The sequence below is a fragment of the Ceratotherium simum genome, chromosome 15 (genome assembly GCF_057802395.1).
Source record: "Ceratotherium simum simum isolate JZ-2026a chromosome 15, ASM5780239v1, whole genome shotgun sequence".
Taxonomy (NCBI): Eukaryota; Metazoa; Chordata; class Mammalia; order Perissodactyla; family Rhinocerotidae; genus Ceratotherium; species Ceratotherium simum.
This window is the reverse complement of record NC_141914.1, coordinates 23,377,773-23,397,108: the sequence shown is the minus strand read 5'-3', so window position 1 is coordinate 23,397,108 and position 19,336 is coordinate 23,377,773. Positions and strand designations below refer to the sequence as shown.

The 19,336-nt window shown below is 39.1% G+C and overlaps 2 protein-coding genes across 2 annotated transcripts in view; both read left to right on the top strand.

Annotated features, from left to right (window-relative positions):
* Nucleotides 1–9,444, top strand: part of KPNA1 (karyopherin subunit alpha 1) — a 75,496-nt gene extending 66,052 nt beyond the window's left edge. Inside the window, exons 13-14 of the mRNA XM_087439687.1 lie at nt 3,784–3,962; nt 5,903–9,444. Of these exons, the coding sequence (XP_087295813.1) occupies nt 3,784–3,962; nt 5,903–6,090 (367 nt within the window). The 3' untranslated portion in view covers nt 6,091–9,444. The remainder of the gene's footprint in view (nt 1–3,783; nt 3,963–5,902) is intronic.
* A 74-nt stretch (nt 9,445–9,518) lies between these two features.
* Nucleotides 9,519–18,568, top strand: WDR5B (WD repeat domain 5B). Its single transcript, XM_087439688.1, has one exon. It carries the CDS (start codon nt 15,659–15,661, stop codon nt 16,646–16,648), a length of 990 nt encoding a protein of 329 aa, XP_087295814.1. The 5' UTR covers nt 9,519–15,658; the 3' UTR covers nt 16,649–18,568.
* The last annotated feature ends 768 nt before the right edge of the window (nt 18,569–19,336 follow it).

The following is a 19,336-nucleotide window of genomic DNA, read 5'->3' as shown; positions in this document are numbered from 1 at the left end:
TTCCCTCCCCTGCAGAGTTTCCTTTATTATTAGTGTGGTTACATTTGTTATAGTTAATAAGCAAATACTGATACATTTTTAACTAAAGTTCATAGTTTATATTAAGGATCACTCTTTATGCTGTACAATTCTGTAGGTTTTGATCAATGTATGGTGTCATGTTTCCACCATTGCAGTATCAGACAGAATAGTTCCACTGCCCTAAAAATCCCCTCTGCTTCACCTATTCATCACTACTCCCTTACCTCCACCCCTCAAATCCCTGGCAACCACTGTGCTTTTTAGTGTCTCTATAAAGTTTTGTCTTTTCCAGAATGTCATAGATTTGGAATCATATAATATGGGGTCTTTTCAGACTGGCTTCTTTCACTTAGCAATATGCCTTTAAGGTTCCTTCATGTCTTTTCATGGCTTGATAGTTCATTTCTTTTTATCACTGAATAATATTCTATTGTCTGGATGTACTACAGTTTCTTTTCTTTTCTTTTTTTATTGAAGTAAAATTGGTATATAACATTATATAAGTTTGAAGTGTACAACATCATAATTCAACATCTGTATACACTAGATTACCACTGAAAGTCTAGTTACCGTCCATTACCATACAATTGACCCCCTTCATCTATTTTGCCCACCCTCAAATCTCCTTCCCCTCTGGTAACCACCAATCTGTTCTCCGGATTTATGAGTTTGTTTTTATTTTTGGTTTTTGATCGTTTATTTTGTTTTTTTTAGATTCCACATATGAGTGAAATCATGCGGGAATTGTCTTTCTCTGTCTGACTTATTTCACTTAGCACAGTACCCTCAGGGTCCATCCATGTTGTCACAAATGGCAAAACTTCATTTCTTTTTATGGCTAAGTAGTATTTATTCCATTGTATATATATACATATACCATGTCTTCTTTATATATTCATCCTTCAGTGGACACTTAGTTTGTTTCCATCTCGTGGCTATTGTAAATAATGCTGCAGTGAACATAGGGATACATATATCTTTTTGAAGTGGTGTTTTGTGTTCTTCAGATAAATATCCAGAAGCAGAATAGCTGGATCATATGGTGTTCTATTCTTAATTTTTTCAGGAATCTCCATACTGTTTTCCATAGTGGCTGCACCAATTTACATTCCCACCAACAGTGCTTGAGAGTTCCCTTTTCTCCACATCCTCTCCAACACTTGGTATTTCTTATCTTTTTTTTTTTTTTTTTTTTTTTAAGATTTTATTTATTTATTTTTTCCCCCTAAAGCCCCAGTAGATAGTTGTGTGTCATAGCTGCACATCCTTCTAGTTGCTGTATGTGGGACGCGGCCTCAGCATGGCTGGAGAAGCAGCGCGTCGGCGCGAGCCCGGGATCCGAACCCGGGCCACCAGCAGCGGAGCGCGCTCACTTAACCACCAAGCCACGGGGCCAGCCCATTATCTTTTTGATAATAGCCATTCTAACAAGTGTGAGGTGATATCTCACTGTGGTATTTTTTTTTTTTTTTTTAAGATTTTATTTATTTACTTTTCCCCCAAAGCCCCAGTAGATAGTTGTGTGTCACAGCTGCACATCCTTCTAGTTGCTGCATGTGGGACGCGGCCTCAGCATGGCCGGAGAAGCAGCGCGTCGGTGCGAGCCCGGGATCCGAACCCGGGTCGCTAGCAGTGGAGCGCGCTCACCCAACCACCAAGCCACGGGGCCAGCCCCTCACTGTGGTTTTGATTTGCATTTCCCTAATAATTAGTGATGTTCAACATCTTTTCATGTGTCTGTTGGCCATCTTTATGACTTCTTTGGGAAAATGTCTGTTCAGGTCCTCTGCCCAGTTTTTAAGTGGGGTTTTTTTTGTTGTTGAGCTATATGAGTTCTTTATATATTTTGGATATTAACCTCTTGTTGGATATATGATTTGCAATATCTTCTTCCGTTCAGGAGGTTGCTTCTTCATTTTGATGATGGTTTCCTTCACTGTGTTGGAGCTTTTTAAAAAAGTTTGATTAGTCTCGTGTTTGTTTTTGCTTTTGTTTTCCTTGCCTTTGGAGTCAGATCCACAAAGATACATTGCTAAGACTGACATCAAGGAGCTTACTGCCTTATGTTTTCTTTTAGGAATTTTGTGGTTTCAGGTCTTACATTCAAATCTTTAATCCATTTTGAGTTAATTTTTGTGTGTGGTATAAGATATGGTCTGGTTTCATTCTTTCACATATATTTGGCTGTCCAGTTTTCCCAGCACCATTTATTGACTGTCCTTCTCTGTTGTATGTTCTTGGATCCTTTATCATAAATGTCCATACATGTGTGGATTTAGTTATGGGCTCTCAATTCTATTCCATGGATCTGTGTATCTGTTTTTACGCCAATATCATACTCTTTTGATTACTATAAATTTGTAGTATAGTTTGAAAGACATCTTGATTGCTTCCAGATTTTGGCAGTTATGAACAAAGCTGCTGTAAATATTTGTGTACAGGTTTTTGTGTGGACATAAGTTTTCATCTAAATTGGGTAAATTTCTATGAGTGTGATTGCTGGATCATATAAAAAGCTTTGTAAAAAATTGCCAAGTTGTTTTTCAAAGTGGTTATCCTATTTTGCATTCCCACCAGCAAAAAATGAGAGTTCCTGCCGGTGTACATCCTTGCCAACATTTGGTATTGTCAGTGTTTTGGATTTTAGCCATTTTAATAGTTATGTGGTGGTGTCATTGTTGTTTTAATTTGCAGTGCCCTAATGACATATGATATGATATTGAGCATCTTTTTTTTTTTTTTTTTCCTGAGGAAGATCAGCCCTGAGCTAACATCTGATGCCAATCCTTCTCTTTTTTGCTGAGAAAGATTGGCCCTAGGCTAAACATCCATGCTCATCTTCCTCTACTTTATATGGGACGCCACCACAGCATGGCTTGACAAGTGGTGTGTTGGTGTGTGCCCGGGATCCGAACCTACGAACCCCGAACCCCGGGCAGCCGAAGCGGAGCATGCGCACTTAACCACTGCACCAGGGCTGGCCCCTTGAGCATCTTTTCATATGCTTATTTGCTGGTGAGGTGTGTCTTCAGATCTTTTGTCGTTTTTAAATTGAGTTGTTTGTTTTCTTATCTTTGAGTTTTAAGACTTCTCTGTATGGGGGCCCGCCCAGTGGCGCAAGCGGTTAAGTGCATGCGCTCCCGCTGCCGCGGCATGGGGTTCGCCAGTTCGGATCCCGGGCGCGCACCAACACACTGCTTGTCAAGCCATGCTGTGGCACATCCCATACAAAGTGGAGGAAGATGGGCATGGATGTTAGCCCAGGGCCAGTCTTCCTCAGCAAAAAAAGAGGAGGATTGGCAGATGTTAGCACAGGGCTGATCTCCTCACAAAAAAATAAAAATAAAAAATAAAAAAAGAGTTCTCTGTATGAAATAGAATTGGTCTGTTGGGCCTGGGCTGGCTTTAGCACCAAATGTGTCCTATTTCAGAGATGTAGTTACCTATGAAACAAAGATTAAATTAATCAATCAAAAGTATACTATTTCGATGAGTTGCTCATATTCAGCGTAAGAAAGAATTCCAGTTTCTTGGTGTCCAGTAATTATGGAAGAAGAAAAGAATGGAGATGGTTCCAGAAAACTGGTTTTGTTTAATGTATTTGTAGCCTTTTTTTTTTTTTTTTGTAAGAAGGTGTAGCTTGTGTGGTTGAATGAGTGCATATTTTTATCTCTACAGTGAGTTTGAGGATGACCCTTCCACCAATTTCATGAGTTTTATAAAATAAAAACTTTGACTAAATTGTTCTTTGTATTAATTTAGGTACCTCGTAGAACTGGGCTGTATCAAGCCACTCTGTGATCTCCTCACAGTCATGGACTCTAAGATTGTACAGGTTGCTCTAAATGGCTTGGAAAATATCCTGAGGCTTGGAGAACAGGAAGCCAAAAGGAATGGCACTGGCATTAACCCTTACTGTGCTTTGATTGAAGAAGCTTATGGTAAGATAGAGTGTTTAATACATGTCCTGAAATTATTTTTTTCTTTTTCTCCTTGATTTTCTGGCCTGTCCACATCTGTCATTAGCAAACTAATACAAAAAACTTTTCTTTTTTTTCGTGAGGAAGATTGGCCCTGAGCTAACATTTGCCAATCCTCCTCTTTTTGCTGAGGAAGACTGGCCCTGGGCTAACATCCGTGCCCATCTTCCTCTACTTTATATGGGACGCCACCACAGCATGGCTTGACAAGCTGTTCGTCGGTGCACGCCCGGATCCGAACCCCAGGCCGCCACAGCGGAGCGTGAGAACTTAACCGCTACACCACCGGGCCAGCCCCAAAACTTGTTTTCTTAAGAATAATAATGTTTAGTGTGCAGAATTGGAAAAAAATATGCATTCTAGGTGTGAAGAGAAGTGAGTACCCTTCAATTTAGCCATTTTTACACTGGGCTATTTTAGGATCTTCCCAGTCGTCTGACTCTGCTTGCCCTTGTGGATACTCTTGTATTCTTACTAGTCCACCTGAGCCTCAAGAACATCCATATCTACTTTAGACGATGTTTGACTCTACTCCTTTTCTCTTATAAGATTCAGAATTCTGATTTTGAATTGCATCCCCCAATTCCTGTGTTCCTGACTCTGAAGGTTTCTAAGAGTTTCATCTTGAAGAGTCACTGTCTGCCTTTTGGTTTCCTCATTCTTCCAATGTCAATCTTAACTGTAATCTTAATCATTGGTTTACCAATGTACTGTTACCTTTTAAGTTTTCTAAGTGATTTTAATGCATAGCCAGGGTGAAAACCGCTGCTCTAGGGTTTTTTTATTCCTAAGATTGGAATTAGGGATCATAGTATATGTTCATCTTCAAATTTATCAGATAACGCACAATTGTTTTCAAAAATGATTTTAACAGTTTACCATTTTTTAAAAACGTGATTACAAAAGCTATACTTTGGGCCGGCCCGGTGTCTTAGCGGTTAAGTGCACGCGCTCTGCTACTGGCGGCCTGGGTTCGGATCCCGGACACGCACCGAGGCACTGCTTCTCCGGCCATGCTGAGGCCGTGTCCCACATACAGCAACTAGAAGGATGTGCAACTATGACATACAACCATCTACTGGGGCTTTGGGGAAGAAAAAAAGGAGGAGGTTGGCAATAGATGTTAGCTCAGAGCTGGTCTTCCTCAGCAAAAAGAGGAGGATTAGCACGGATGTTAGCTCAGGGCTCACCTCCCTCACAAACAAACAAAAAAAAGCTAGACCTGCTTAGTAAGAAATTTTGAAATGTATAAAAAAGAAAAATGTTCCTCTACCCTGAGATCTTTCTCCAGAGATAACTGTTGTTAATTTTTTGATGTATATATTTTTTAATATGGATATGTATAGGAATATGTTTTTCTCCTTTGAGCAATGTTAACATTTATTTTTGGTATTGCTGTATCAGTTAGGTTGCTTATGGCTGCAAGTAAACGAAAGCCTAGCTCAGACAGGTTAAACTTAATAAAAGGGAATGTGTTACCTAAATTGTTCTAGTTGGACTTCTTAGTTTAAGCAATAGAAATTGATTCTGGCTGATATTCGATAGCTCAGAACCTAGGTAGATAGAACCAGAGCCCAGAATTAATTAGGCCATAGATACAGTCCAATAGGAACATTTCTGCTGTTGGCCTTAGGCACTGGATGATGTGGTAACTGTTAACAGAAATTGCTGCTTCTGGGGACTGGCTGTTGCTTGCATATGTGTTTAACGTGTGAGTTTGTAATAGTAATATTCAGATGTAATCCCAGCAGTGCTCTCTTTGCTATTACAAAATACTTAAGAGATATAAGTAGAGAAGAGGAATCTTCCTTTACATCAAGGAAAGAGACATATGGCAAAATATAGTTTCATTGGAATTTCCAACAGATATATAACAGATTTTCCTTTATTTTTCATTCTAGGTTTGGATAAAATTGAGTTCTTACAGAGTCATGAAAACCAGGAGATCTACCAGAAGGCCTTTGATCTTATTGAGCATTACTTTGGGACCGAGGATGAGGACAGCAGCATTGCACCCCAGGTTGACCTTAGCCAGCAGCAGTACATCTTCCAGCAGTGTGAGGCTCCTATGGAAGGTTTCCAGCTTTGAAGCAATATTCTGCTTTCATGTTCCTGTGTCAGACCAGGCTACCCAGTCAAGTCCTCTTGTGGAGCCCACAGTCCTCATGGAGCTAACTTCTCAAATGTTTTCCATAATACTGTTTGCGCTCATTTGCTTGCCTTGCGCACCTGCTCTCTTACACACATCTGGAAAACCTCTGGCTCTCTGTGGTGGAATACCCTTCTAATAAAAGGGTAACCAGAACGGCCCACTCTCTTATGGAAAATTCCTAGGCTTTGGAGATCCACATTTATATATTGTAAGAGTCGTGGGAATATACACATATTAATGTGGCTCCCTTTTTTTGTGGGGGAGAAAAGAGGACTCCTCCTTATTCCCTTTAAAGTGGGAAAAAATACTGACGTTAAAAGATGAGACTAAACCTTTATCTTGAATTTCACACAACTACTTGCAACAAGGGAGATGTTTAGACCTGTTGGGTATACTTCAGAGTACTTTTCATGAGTTCTTCCACAGTGAACCCTTGGATTACCTGGTGGCTTTTTCTAGCCAAATTTGCATTAATCCGTACTGAGATTGGATGGTTTTCTCTCCTCTATTGGCACCATTCTTCACAGATATTAAAGTTAAACCATCCGCTCCCTCACCTTCAGCCTTCAGTGAATGTGCTTTCTAGTTGTCAGGAATGCTGAAGAAGTAACACTTTGACTCTTAAATGTGATCCTGGTTTGAAGATTCCCTTAGAGCAGAAAGGAGGGGGGCACATATTAATTTGTATGGCTGCTGCTTCTCTTTGGTCTTATGTGTCTTAGGATTTGGAAGTGGTTCAGCTCTAATGCTGGTATGAAGATTTAGAATCCTTAGTAATTGAAACCATATTCTATAATTCAATAAACAAGTAAAAGAAAAAAAAAACCCTCCAATTTTCCCGAACTCAGCCAGCGTGACTAGAGGCTGTGTTTCTGCATTAAAACAATGTTTCAGGCTTTGTGGTCCTGATCAAGGTCCTCCTTAAATTGAAGTTCACCGTAGGTGCTTTTCCCTTCTGTGACTCGCAAATAACACATACTTTTAAAGGTTACTTAGGGAACTTTTTGTTTCTTCATCTAGTGCAGCTTGATTTTACTGTATTCATGCTGCATATATGATCCCTTTAATGTAGCATCCTTATCTTAAACAAATAACCATCTTCTCAACATGACTTGTTTAACCCAAATAAGGGCAGTGATCTTTTCCTTATAACCTCATTGTTCCCTAATCATTTCATCTCCTACTAGTACTGCCCAGTCAACTCCCCCTATAAAATAAAAGCAGTTTCTACCTTCTGCCTCATTTAATGATGACTGCAATCTGTACCTACAAATGGCGCTTCCAGTACTGTCTTCAGTGATCCACGTTTGTGCTTGGACTGGAACGAAAAAATAAGCTTAATTGCCAAGAGAACTGCAACTGAGTTTAACACGACTTCTTGGTGCTAGTTGGCCATCTTGACTCAATGTTGGGACACGCTATCAGAGAAGATTTTTTGTTGATGTGCTGTTCAAAATGAATTCTGAAGGAAAAGTTGCTCACTTCTGTTTCAGAGAGTACCCTTTTAACCTCTTTAATCTTGTCCTCTTCTAGAATTTATTATAACCCAAAGTGTGTAACTATTTGGAAGTTCCCCTGACAAGCTATAATACATCTCTGGTAAATCCTGCTGAAGGATAGGGATATTCAGAGCTTTCATACCTCATCATGTTATTTAAGCAGCCAACTGATGTGACCTGATTTAAACTTTAAAAAGTCCACTTCATTCAAAGTAGAAGGATACAAAGACAAAAGGACATTTATCAGCCAAGCGTGTGACGCATTCTTCGCATCTAATCTGTAATTGCGTCTGTGCTCTGGATGGATACCGTCTGATGTCTGTCTGTTATTGATGGAGCAGCCCCTGCAAAACTAGTCAACTCCCATCTATAATTGTTACTTTTTCTAGTGCTGCTTTGTGCTGAAAGAACATTTTAGTTTACTGCACTTGACCTGTAAAAGACTTTGATTCTTTGTAATTTTAGAGACAAATTAGGTGGTTAATTTAAAGAAAAACCTTCAATGTTGCCTTTACATCACATTAAAATATAACTTCTTTCAGAAGGGTAATAGAAGCACTGATTCATAGTAAAAATCTTGTTTTTAGCTTTGACTTTTTTTGTGGCTGAGTTTTTTAAAATTGTAAATTACTGGTAACGTCATTTCTCTAGGATATTTTAAATTGTGTACCTTCTACTGGATAATTAAAAATTTCAGTTATTTTGATAAACCAATTTGAATGGAAAAAATGTAAAGCACACAGTTGTTTCCCCAAATTAGTAAGAATAACATAATTGGGAATTTTTGCTAGCATTTGCAGGTGTCTCAATGAATGAATTAAAACAAGGAAAGTCTATTTAACTAATGTGATCTATTTTCTCTCTAAAACAGAGGAGCTTATCTTGCTCCTGTCCTATAAGTTCATGAGCCATGAGATATGAGCTAAATTTTTTTTGGCAATAAATTTTTTTTTAATATAAAAATTGGAATTGAACTGAAAGTTAAATCCCAGCATAACTGTTGGAACTGATAAAGCAGGTTTTTGGTAATTGAAGTGACATTTTAGGAGGTAACTGTAAATCCTATTTTTAGTTCTCTGCCTGGCAGATTCTATTAATTTACTTTCCATTTATTGAATACCCTGTCATTGAGATGTTACTCATTACAAAAGCATGTTAATTTCAACACAGGAAAACTCTTCTGCAGTTTTATGTATTGATTGGGGGAAAGTGGCTTGATTTTCCTTTCCCTTTTTTTTCCTCCTCCAAACTTTCAAAGTGTATTCTTTGAAACAGAGCTTTGGTGGGGAAAAAGCATTGAGAGCATTTAGGATGTAAAGGCACCTCGTATCTGAAGGACCAGCAGGTAGATATGGTTAGATTGAGAAATACCAGGAAAGGTAAAGATGATAGGTAGGAAGAATGGTGAGATTTAAGAGACCGGGTTCTCCATGGAACACTTTAAGTCATGTTCTTGTCACTAAGTAATTAGGACCCGTTTAAACTTAACTTTTGTCAGCTCTACTGTTTTTGAAAACTTGTTTGCCTAGGATTGTTTCTTCCATCTGCCAGATAAAGCTGAATGGGCTCTGGGTCATTTTCATCATTATTGTCACACATATAAACATTGACGATTATCCCATAATAAATCTGAATTATTCCAGATTGTTGCTGATTTTGCCTAAGAAAAAATATGTAGTATATTTTATAAACCAAACTTTGTCAACTAAATCTTCTGTTGTACATGGCCACCCACAGGCGACTTTGAATTTACTTCTCTAGTGCTAAATAAACATTTCAGTTATTGAATCCCCCCACTTTGGGATTGCATTATGAAAGGGTTTTCCTCGGGTTGAAGGGTTTCTTTTCTTTCTTGCTGATTAGTTTTGTGAACGTTTTTATATCAATAGGCAAGTCATTATAGCTGTTTTAGGGCTTGGAGCTTTTTATATAGGAAATTGTGATGTCTAAGAATGATGTTCAGTAAAGAAAAGGGATCCACTTTTGGAAAGGGGCATTGTTTGCTTTTCATACTTATATATTATGTTCTATGTCCTACATTCCAAAATTTTCTCATTTGCACAGATAGGTATACCTATATATGGAAGTCTCAAATCTGAATTTTTTGCCATATGAAATTAACAAAGCCATTTACAAAGCCATTTTCTTCTGTTGTGAGGTAAGCAGAGTAAATATATTATCTGCCCAGTTGGGAAATGTTTTTGGCTACCTTTTTCTATCATCAAAAGCTGAAGTTACATATTAAAAAAAAGTTACTAAAGTAATTCAAGGCCAGATGTGGCACTAATACAGTAAGTCTGCTCTAATATGGAGAATATTCTGTAACATGCATTATTGTCAGAAAAAAGATAGGTAGTAACAATGGGTATCAGGGCATCAGAATATGGGATAAAGTAAAACTATCATATGCTAATTTAAAAAATATCAAATTGCTCTGGATATAAAATGCATCTGGAAATTTGAGGTAAGAAGAAAAGATAGAAAGGGTAGATGAAGTTCCATTCTGTTTTCAACTAAGGGTAGACAAAGAAGTCCCAGTCTGTTTCCTATAGGTCAAAAAAAGGCAACCAGCCTTTATTTTAGCCTCTGTTGTGTGCCAGGTGCCTGGCTAAGGGCTTTCACTTTTTCTCATTTAATCCTCCAGCTGCCCTTTGAGGTGGTTAATGGTCACTATGTTACAGATGACAAAATCAAGACTTAAGAGAATTTACTTTGCCCCAAGGTCGCAACCCTTAGACACTGTCCAAAGGTAGGCAAGAGCCTTGCAGGTTGTGTGTCTTGAAGAAAGCAGCAGTCACAGTGGAGGTGTTCTGTCCCAGGAACTCACAGAATTAGACTTAACAGCAGCCATGGCTGGGCCAGCTCTTTTTTGCTGGACCATTCTTTCTGACCATTCCTCATCATCAGCACCCTTAAAATGACTAACTCACTCAGGTACAAGTCGCTTTTAGGTTACATATTCTGGTGTGTAGACCTTCTCAGCCCAAACATCTTACCCCTTCTGTGGTGCTAAAGTTCTATATGACCTGACAAAACAATAGAAGTTAAAAGAAATGCAAATGATTGATTTTGAGTTTAGCAGCATTATGGCTAAACTCAGAAACCTGTTTCCATTCAACAAACTCAAATGTAGAAGGTCTTGAGACAGAAGGAAAGGCTTTGGAATGAATACTGCCGTGGAAAGCAGTGCCATCCATGGATGTGACTTTAACACAGCAGACTTCCTCCTTTAGGAGTAGCGTCCCAAGGAGTGTCAAAGGTTAAAAAGATCACCTTTTAATGTATGTTGTTATATTCTGCTTACCTCATCATTCTGATCACCCTATGACCTTTTTCAAAGTGTTCTTACACTTTGATTTGGAATGGCACTAATGATTCTTTGTACTTGAATGTGGTCTGTCAGGCCCTGGCTGGGTGCCTTGCACAGAGTAGACATTCACTAAATACTAAATGACTGAAGGAAATGCATCTATGTGACATTAGTAAAGGGTACTCGGTTACAAAAGAAAGTTCAAAGGAATTCCTTTATGCTGCTGTTTGAAACCAGGATTGACAACTCTTAGAGCTAGTGTCTCAGCGTGTAAGTGTTTTATATGTAGTTACCTTTCAGGAGACATAATTTGACCTGAAGTTTACAAAAGCAAACACTGTCATAGCAGAGGTTTGTTATATAAAAACCAAAAAAGCCTATGCCTTCTGAGAAAAGTTAATGGGTATATTTTACAGGATAACTAATATATAATCAACCCCATGTGTTTATATATACCAAAAATAGCTCATCGATCTCTCGTAGCATATTCTCAAGAAAAGAAAAACACTTTTTGGGAGGCCAGTTAATAGCCAACTGATGTGGAAGCTAGTGGTTGCCTTAGGCTATTAATTTTTTTTCTTTTTTTGGTGAGGAAGATTGGCCCTCAGCTAACATCTGTGCCCATCTTCCTCTATTTTGTATATGGGATGCTGCCATAGTATGGCTTGATGAGCGGTGCGTAGGTCCGTGCTGGGGATCCGAACCTGCAAACCGTGGGCCCCTGAAGCAGAGCACGCGAACTTAACCACTACGCTGCTCGGCCAGCCCCAGGGATTTTTCATTTTTACATATTTTATGTATTGCTGCATGAGAACATTTTCTTTATCCATTCCTTCAATTTAAGTGACAGATGAGTAGAAATGGAAAGATGGTATATTTATTCATTTCATGATTGCTTCTCTCCCATTTTTGAGAGATTCCACCGACTAGTATTTTTTCTGAGAACAAAAAATCTTAAAGCAAAACAGCCTTAGTTCCTGCAGACTACACTGCCATCTATAGTACAAAATTTGGGGGTTTACAAGTTTATTAAAGCTAGCTTAGATGATTGTTGCCCCTATTTCATTTGCCGGTTTGAAAAAGTCTTATTGTTTTTTCTAATTTTAAAATCAATATAGGTCATTTCTATGATCTTGAATGTTTTTGCAAAGAATAAAATTACTCTCTAAATTCCTTTATCTATACCCACTTAACCTGAGGGAGCCAATGGAGTCCGGTGGGTGTCCCCAGTATTTATCATCTAAACCACTTGGGCCCGGCATTATGTAGAGTGATGAGTAAGGAGAAAATAGAAACCCAGATCACAGTGGTGGGGACAGAACAGCAGAGGGTTTGAGAGAAATCTGGGCAGGCTGGGGTGTAAACTACCACGTAAAGACTAGAATTTTCCAAGATTGAGTTGTGATTATGAGGACAGTCCTCTTGGGAAGTCAGCAGTGAGTTTACTGGCTTGCTGGGGGCAGTCCCAGTGTTTAGATCAATTAACACCTGTTAATTATTTTAGTAGCCACTTTCACTTTGAAAAAGTCTCAGTTTAGATAAGTCATGTGGCCACACCATATTTAGCCCAACTAGATTTTCATATATTTAAATTGCTAGTGGTCTTAAGCAACTAGATATGTACATAGTTTTATTACGCTTGATTTTTGAGAGCTGGGTTTAGTAATCGGAGTTGCCATGAAGTCAGGACATTCCTTAATGTAGGAATCATCCCGAGGCCATGGTTAGATTTGATACATACCAAAAAAAATTTTCTAATTAAATAAAATGACCCATTTGTGGCAACATTTCTATTTAGAATATTTGCAAACTGCTGAGGGGCTTCTATTTAGAATATTTGCAAACTGCTGAGGGGCAAAGGGAATAAACCTTTCAACCACAGATGATACTCTTCAGTTCTAAGACTTTTAAGGGAAATTTAAAGAAAATGAGTTGATTTCTACAGGGAGGGAAACTTCCAAATCACCCATCTGGTGAAGATTAAGGGCAGCAAAAATAGAAATTGTTAAAAACAGGACCATGTAAGGAGCTTTGCTTGAGAGCCCCAAATGCAAATCTCTAATTGTGGTTTTCGCCACTTTGGCTGGCTTTACCTCTATCAGCATTCCCTGCTCCTACACACTCAATTGCTGATGCTCCCCTCCTCCCAAGGGAGTAAACTATGAGATTCTTAGTCCTAATTCATAAGGTCTACATGTTAACTATTAGAACGTGGCTAATGAATAAAGATTTAACTCGTTGTGATCATAGCTTTAGTTTTCTTTACACAAGTTCTTGATGCTATTTGTAAACAAAAAAATCCAGACATCAAGAAATGGATTTTAATACTGGTAATTTCTTCAAACTCTGGGAAAATCTGAAGGTAAATCATGTCTGGATATTCCTATCAACACATCCTTCACTGTGTGCCCTCTCTCTCCCTCATGCTTGTGGTATTTCTAGTGGGCTAAATAAGTCCAGCACCAACACCCCAACCTAGCCCTGTTTACCTTCTCCAGTTTCCTCTTTCTTTCCTAGTGCGTAGAACAGTTATTGGAAAGATACAGATTTACTTAAATTTTTTGCAACAAAGCCTACACTTTGTTCTCTGAAGTGCTTTTATTTTTTAATGAGTTAATAAAAATGTAAATAGTTTTAACTGATGCAGAATTTACAGTTTCTAAGCTTCCCAGTAAAATCACACTAATCCAGGCTAATGGGAGGAGGAAAAGAGAGGGAGGAGGCAGTTTAATCAGAATTGAACTTAACACATATTAAAGGAAAAAAAAGTTTTCTCTTTTTAAAATGTTACAGACTGGAGGTCCATGGTGGCCCTGCCTAATAAATAGCTAAGTCATAATTTAATGTATATAAATGGATGCTCCAAACCATTTTAAAGATGCCCTTCCCATTCCCACACCGCCTCATGGTGTTTATGCCATTAATTTGCACTAAGACTAAGGCATTTGTCCAATTCCTGTCCAAATTCCAAACTAGAGCAGTAGGGTCTTAACGTAATGAGGTTTTTACTATAGTCGATTATTATAGATGACCTATGCTCTTGTGTATTATAAAGGCAAGACTTTCAATTGTCCCTAATAAGTATATGATAAAGACCCTTTGTTTCCAAATGCTTTAATTCGTGACTGACAAAAGACACCATGAGAGAGATTTGCCTCTTGACTTCAACTCGGCTACCGCGAAAACCTTTTAAACAGAAAACACTGCCTCTCTTGGGCACTCTTTACCGAGCAAGTACAGGATTGGAGAAACTAGTCAGACTTCCAATTTTTGGTCGGGTTTAAAGAGAGTAACTTACATCTGAAAAGCATGTATCGTTTACATAAGACTTTCACGGCGATTACTTCTTAACACTAGGGAAAGTTCTCTAAACCCTAATTACGATAACCTTACACATTTCTCACCTCGTTCCACCAACTTCTTTGTCCTTTTCTGTCTCAAGCACCTAGGAAGACCTGAACTCCTTTTAAAATTTTCCTTTGGAAGTTTAAACTAGAAGGAAGTGCTAAAACAAAGGTTTGCTCGTTTCCTCGGCACTACCACGTCATGCTATCTGAGCACTGGCCTTTAAGGGCCCCTAACACATATTCCTGATCCTTCCCGAAACGTTCGGGGAAAACTTTTACACCACAAATCTCAGGCTCCCCTTGCCTATTTGCAGCCTTGCGTTCACGCCACCAGGCTCTGCACCACAACCAGCAGAACGGAGCAGAACCAATGTTACCCCCGAAGCAGAGCTTGCCCGGGTCACCGGCGGCTGCGTGGATCGAAGTGAGTTTAGCTACATCTCCGAAAAGAGCACCATCTGGGCAGCTCACGGGCCAAAAGTGAACTTAACCCCGTGGCTAACGGCATCGGAAAATTCAGTCCTTTCTCGTGACACAGTTTCCAAAAAGCTAGCCAGTCAGCCCCGGGAGAAGCCCCGTTCACCTTCCCACTCCCCCAAAGACACAGTACAGCGTTCGCGTGTGGAAGCCGAGAGCAGACAGCGCCGGAAGGAAGCCCCAGCGCCTTCTTTTGCGCAAGCGCAGGCAGGCCTTTCCCATTGGCCACCTCGGCTCGGAAGCGGTGGTGGTGGGAGGTGGCTCCCTCTGCGCATGCTCTGGGCTGTCCTGCCCGCTGGCTAAGCGATTGACGTGGCAGTGCGTATCCCTTTATGTCTGCGGAGTGTAACTGGCGAGTTCAGGCCTCAAATATCCGTGCCTACGCAGGTTTTCTCTTAGCTTCTGAAATCTGGTTAAAGCGGTGATTCATTCATGCTCAAGTACTAAAGTCTGTCTGACTGGTAGGGTGGTTCAGTGTTCTCAAACATTTCGGAGGTGGGGGCGGGGCGGCGAAAACTACTTTCTGTGGAGGCTCCCCCGCCCCGCGCCGCTTGGGACAGCTTTGTGCATTCGCCAAATACCCAACGTTAATACCTTACTGGCGACAGCGCATAGGAACCTTTTAATAGTATTTCTCCTGTGTTTGTTTACAAAGGAGGAAGCCAGGAAAAACTGAAGTGGTCCAAGCCATGCTGTCGAATCAATGTATATCGTAGTTTGAAGACGACCCAGAAATTATAATCATCAAAAGAACGTTTATTTTTGAATCTGATATTTTTATCTTCATTTTGCTGAGCATAAACAGAAAATAGTGGGCTGCCTAGTTCAGGGCCGGTCGCCTAGCCAACTTACTGACTTGGAGCTTCAGAGCCATGGCAGCAAAGGAGTCAGGAGACGCCAGAGCAGAGTCGGCCCTCTCATCAGCCAATCCGAGCCAGCAAGCGTCTGAAAAACCAAACTATGCTCTCAAATTTACTCTCGTGGGACATACAGAGGCAGTATCATCAGTTAAGTTTAGTCCTAATGGAGAATGGCTAGCAAGTTCTTCTGCTGATAAAGTAATTATTATTTGGGGAGCCTATGATGGAAAATATGAGAAAACACTTTATGGCCACAGTCTGGAAATATCAGATGTTGCGTGGTCATCAGATTCCAGTCGTCTTGTTTCTGCCTCAGATGATAAAACTCTAAAGATCTGGGATGTGAGATCTGGAAAATGTTTGAAAACGCTGAAGGGGCACAGTAATTATGTTTTTTGCTGTAATTTCAATCCACCATCCAACCTCATCATTTCAGGTTCTTTTGATGAGACCGTGAAAATATGGGAGGTAAAAACAGGCAAGTGCCTCAAGACTTTGTCTGCTCATTCTGACCCAGTTTCTGCTGTTCATTTTAATTGTAGTGGGTCCTTGATAGTGTCAGGTAGCTATGATGGTGTCTGTAGAATCTGGGATGCTGCATCAGGTCAGTGTTTAAAAACACTTGTTGATGATGATAACCCTCCTGTCTCTTTTGTAAAATTTTCTCCAAATGGTAAATATATTCTCATTGCAACTTTGGACAATACTCTTAAACTATGGGATTATAGCAGAGGCAGATGCCTGAAGACGTACACTGGTCATAAGAATGAGAAATACTGCATATTTGCCAATTTTTCAGTTACTGGTGGAAAGTGGATTGTATCTGGTTCAGAGGATAACCTGATTTACATTTGGAACCTTCAGACTAAAGAGATTGTACAGAAGTTACAAGGTCATACAGATGTTGTAATCTCAGCAGCTTGTCATCCTACAGAAAACATCATTGCATCAGCAGCATTAGGAAATGACAAAACAATTAAACTGTGGAGGAGTAACTACTAAACCTTTTAGAAATCAAGTAGTAGAGCCAAGTTGGCAAAGAAAGGTATTTAAAAAGATGGTTTGGTATTTCTTAACATTGTCATGGATTATAACATTTTAAGACCTATAAACTAAATTTATAAAGCACGACAGTTGGAAAAGCAAGTCTAGAACCTAGGGCTTTTGACTTTTAATCTTGCGGTCAGTTATTAATTTCGTGTCTGTCCCTGAACAGATTCCCATTCTATTCCTCTCCATGACTATTCTAGAGGATGAGTGTATTTGAGAAATATTTAGAAGTAAGGTTCACAAGACAGGATGACTGGTTAAATGAGGAGAGCAAAGGAGTTTGGAGTAACTCCAAGGTTTCTGGTTTGGGAGATCAGATTAATAAGAGCATAAGCGTGGGATGGTGGTGGATAGGAGACGTATGTCAGATGCCTCTCACTCACTTTAAGTGATAGCTTACATGATGGGACATGAATTGGTCTATGGAATCAAGTCTGTAAATTGGGAAAAATAAGTCAGGGTTAGGTTTATTCTGAGAGTCTAAAATTTTTAAGTTTTTAAGATTAAACTCAAAAATAAACCAAAACAACATTATAAATGCCATTTTACTGAAGGACCTCTCACTATCTTCTCAGACTGTGCCCTCATGATTTTCAGGCAAGCTAAATGTCTGAATGGTGGGCCTGCTCTCTTCCATTATGTGTCTGACCTACTAATTCCTACCTGTGCTTCAAGCTCAGTTCAGTTCAGAAATCACCACTTCCTGCAGCCATCACTGCCTGCCTGTCTCCATTCATAGCTGACAGCTAAGTTAGGGGTTTTTTGCTTCTTTCTATAACTTCTGTTATAAAGTTCAAAATATGTCATTTACTAATTTGTATTGTAATGGTTTCATGGGCCATGCTTCCAGTAAGTTATGAGCGCTATGGAGTCGAGAAGTATGTTTTATTCATCTTTGTATTCTGAGTCTTTGTATATAGAAGAGACAAGTAATGTCTGATGAATGACAGTGAATTATACCACCACACAACTTCATTCATTCCTTGCCTGCTTTCAATAAATTTTTGGAATCAGTTCCCCACACTATTATTTTTGTTGATTAAAATTAAAAGTATCTGACCAAGCAATAAACAAAAAATTAAAAAAAAAAAAAAAAGTATCTGACCATAGCTTCACGTATTAACTTTATTCAAACAGGGCTTATAGGAAAAATAAAGTGGAAAATGGTTTCTGCCCACTTTACCTACAGAGATGTAATAAACATGAAAAAAAATCTAGAAATTAAGCAAAAAATATTACAATAAGTGAAAGCATAAAAGCGAAACTTTCTTCTTTTGTATTCTATAGTACCTTACAAAAGTGTTCATTAAATCTGATTTGCTTGACAAGTTCTGAGAACTTCTGGGAGAAGTGGTCTTAGAGGAGGGCAGGGCTGAAATTCTAGCCAAGAAATTTATATTTAACCCATAAAGAGGTAGCCACTATAAGTTACTGAGTAGGAAAATGACAGAAAATGAGAAATGATTGTGTAAATTCTTGCTATATGGTAACGTCTGTGAGCTTTGGTTTAATGAAACATTTTTATTACAATAAATCTCCAAGATACAACACTTTAAGATGCTTCTTTAGAGGTTAAAAATGGTACTGTTCTATGAAGAAAGACCACTTATTTTTAAAAGAAGTACATTAAAATTTACCCATATTTAAAACATTGGTTTAGGTAAGATGTAACATAAGTGTTCCAAAATAATCAAGAAAAAACAGTCTGCTAAAATATATAAATATATTTTGATGATAAATTTACAAGTGATAAAAATCAAAGAACTTGGTATCTAAAAAGAAGCTAAGGTTAAATTACTCTAAAGTATATAGACAGACATCATTAACATCATCAGATAGATTATGAAGCTATAGGTGGAGTGGTGTATTATACTTCACTGAGTATTTTATTAAACCAAGTTCCCAGGCAGCTGCATATATTACATTTTAATCTGTTATAACCCTCTGGGAGAACTAGCAGGTTGGGATGGCTGTGAGGACTTGTCATCCATTAATACTCTTGCAGCATGTGAGAATAAATGCAATACTTAAAATAAATACCAGCATCCACACCTAAATATGCGACAACTCAACATCCCAGTAGAGTGTAAGTGAGATACATACCAGATGAAAATCCGTATCTTTCAACACTAATAAGAAAATGCATTTGATAGATTTTCACAATCGAGAAATTTAGTGTAAAGGTAGAAGGAAAAGTTGGGAATTCTAAGCCATGGAGCAGAAGTGACTGTGCTGGCTCCAAGCAACTCCATGAAGCTGGAATTTCAAAGTCCTCAGAAACTCATGGCAGACCACTCTCATCCCCTTGCCAGGACTTTTTCAAAGACTGCTCTCCTAAAAGCCTCATCCGCCAGCACACCCGAGGATGCAGAGTGTGGTCTGGCTGCCTCCCAGGGCTCTGAGAAGCACCATGGCACGCAGGGAGGTGAGCTCTCTAGCATGCACCTGGGCAGTGTACTCGGCTGGCCTTCCTTATCTCTCTAGAAATGGGTACACAGGAGAGAGAGAGAGAGAGAGAGAGAGACACAGAAATAGAAGCCATTTTGACTTCTGAGAGGAGGTCACTTTGGGAATGGGAATTAAAGTAGGAAATGGTACCTGACTCTCTAAAGAAGAGCTAATATTAAAGTTGAAATAAGT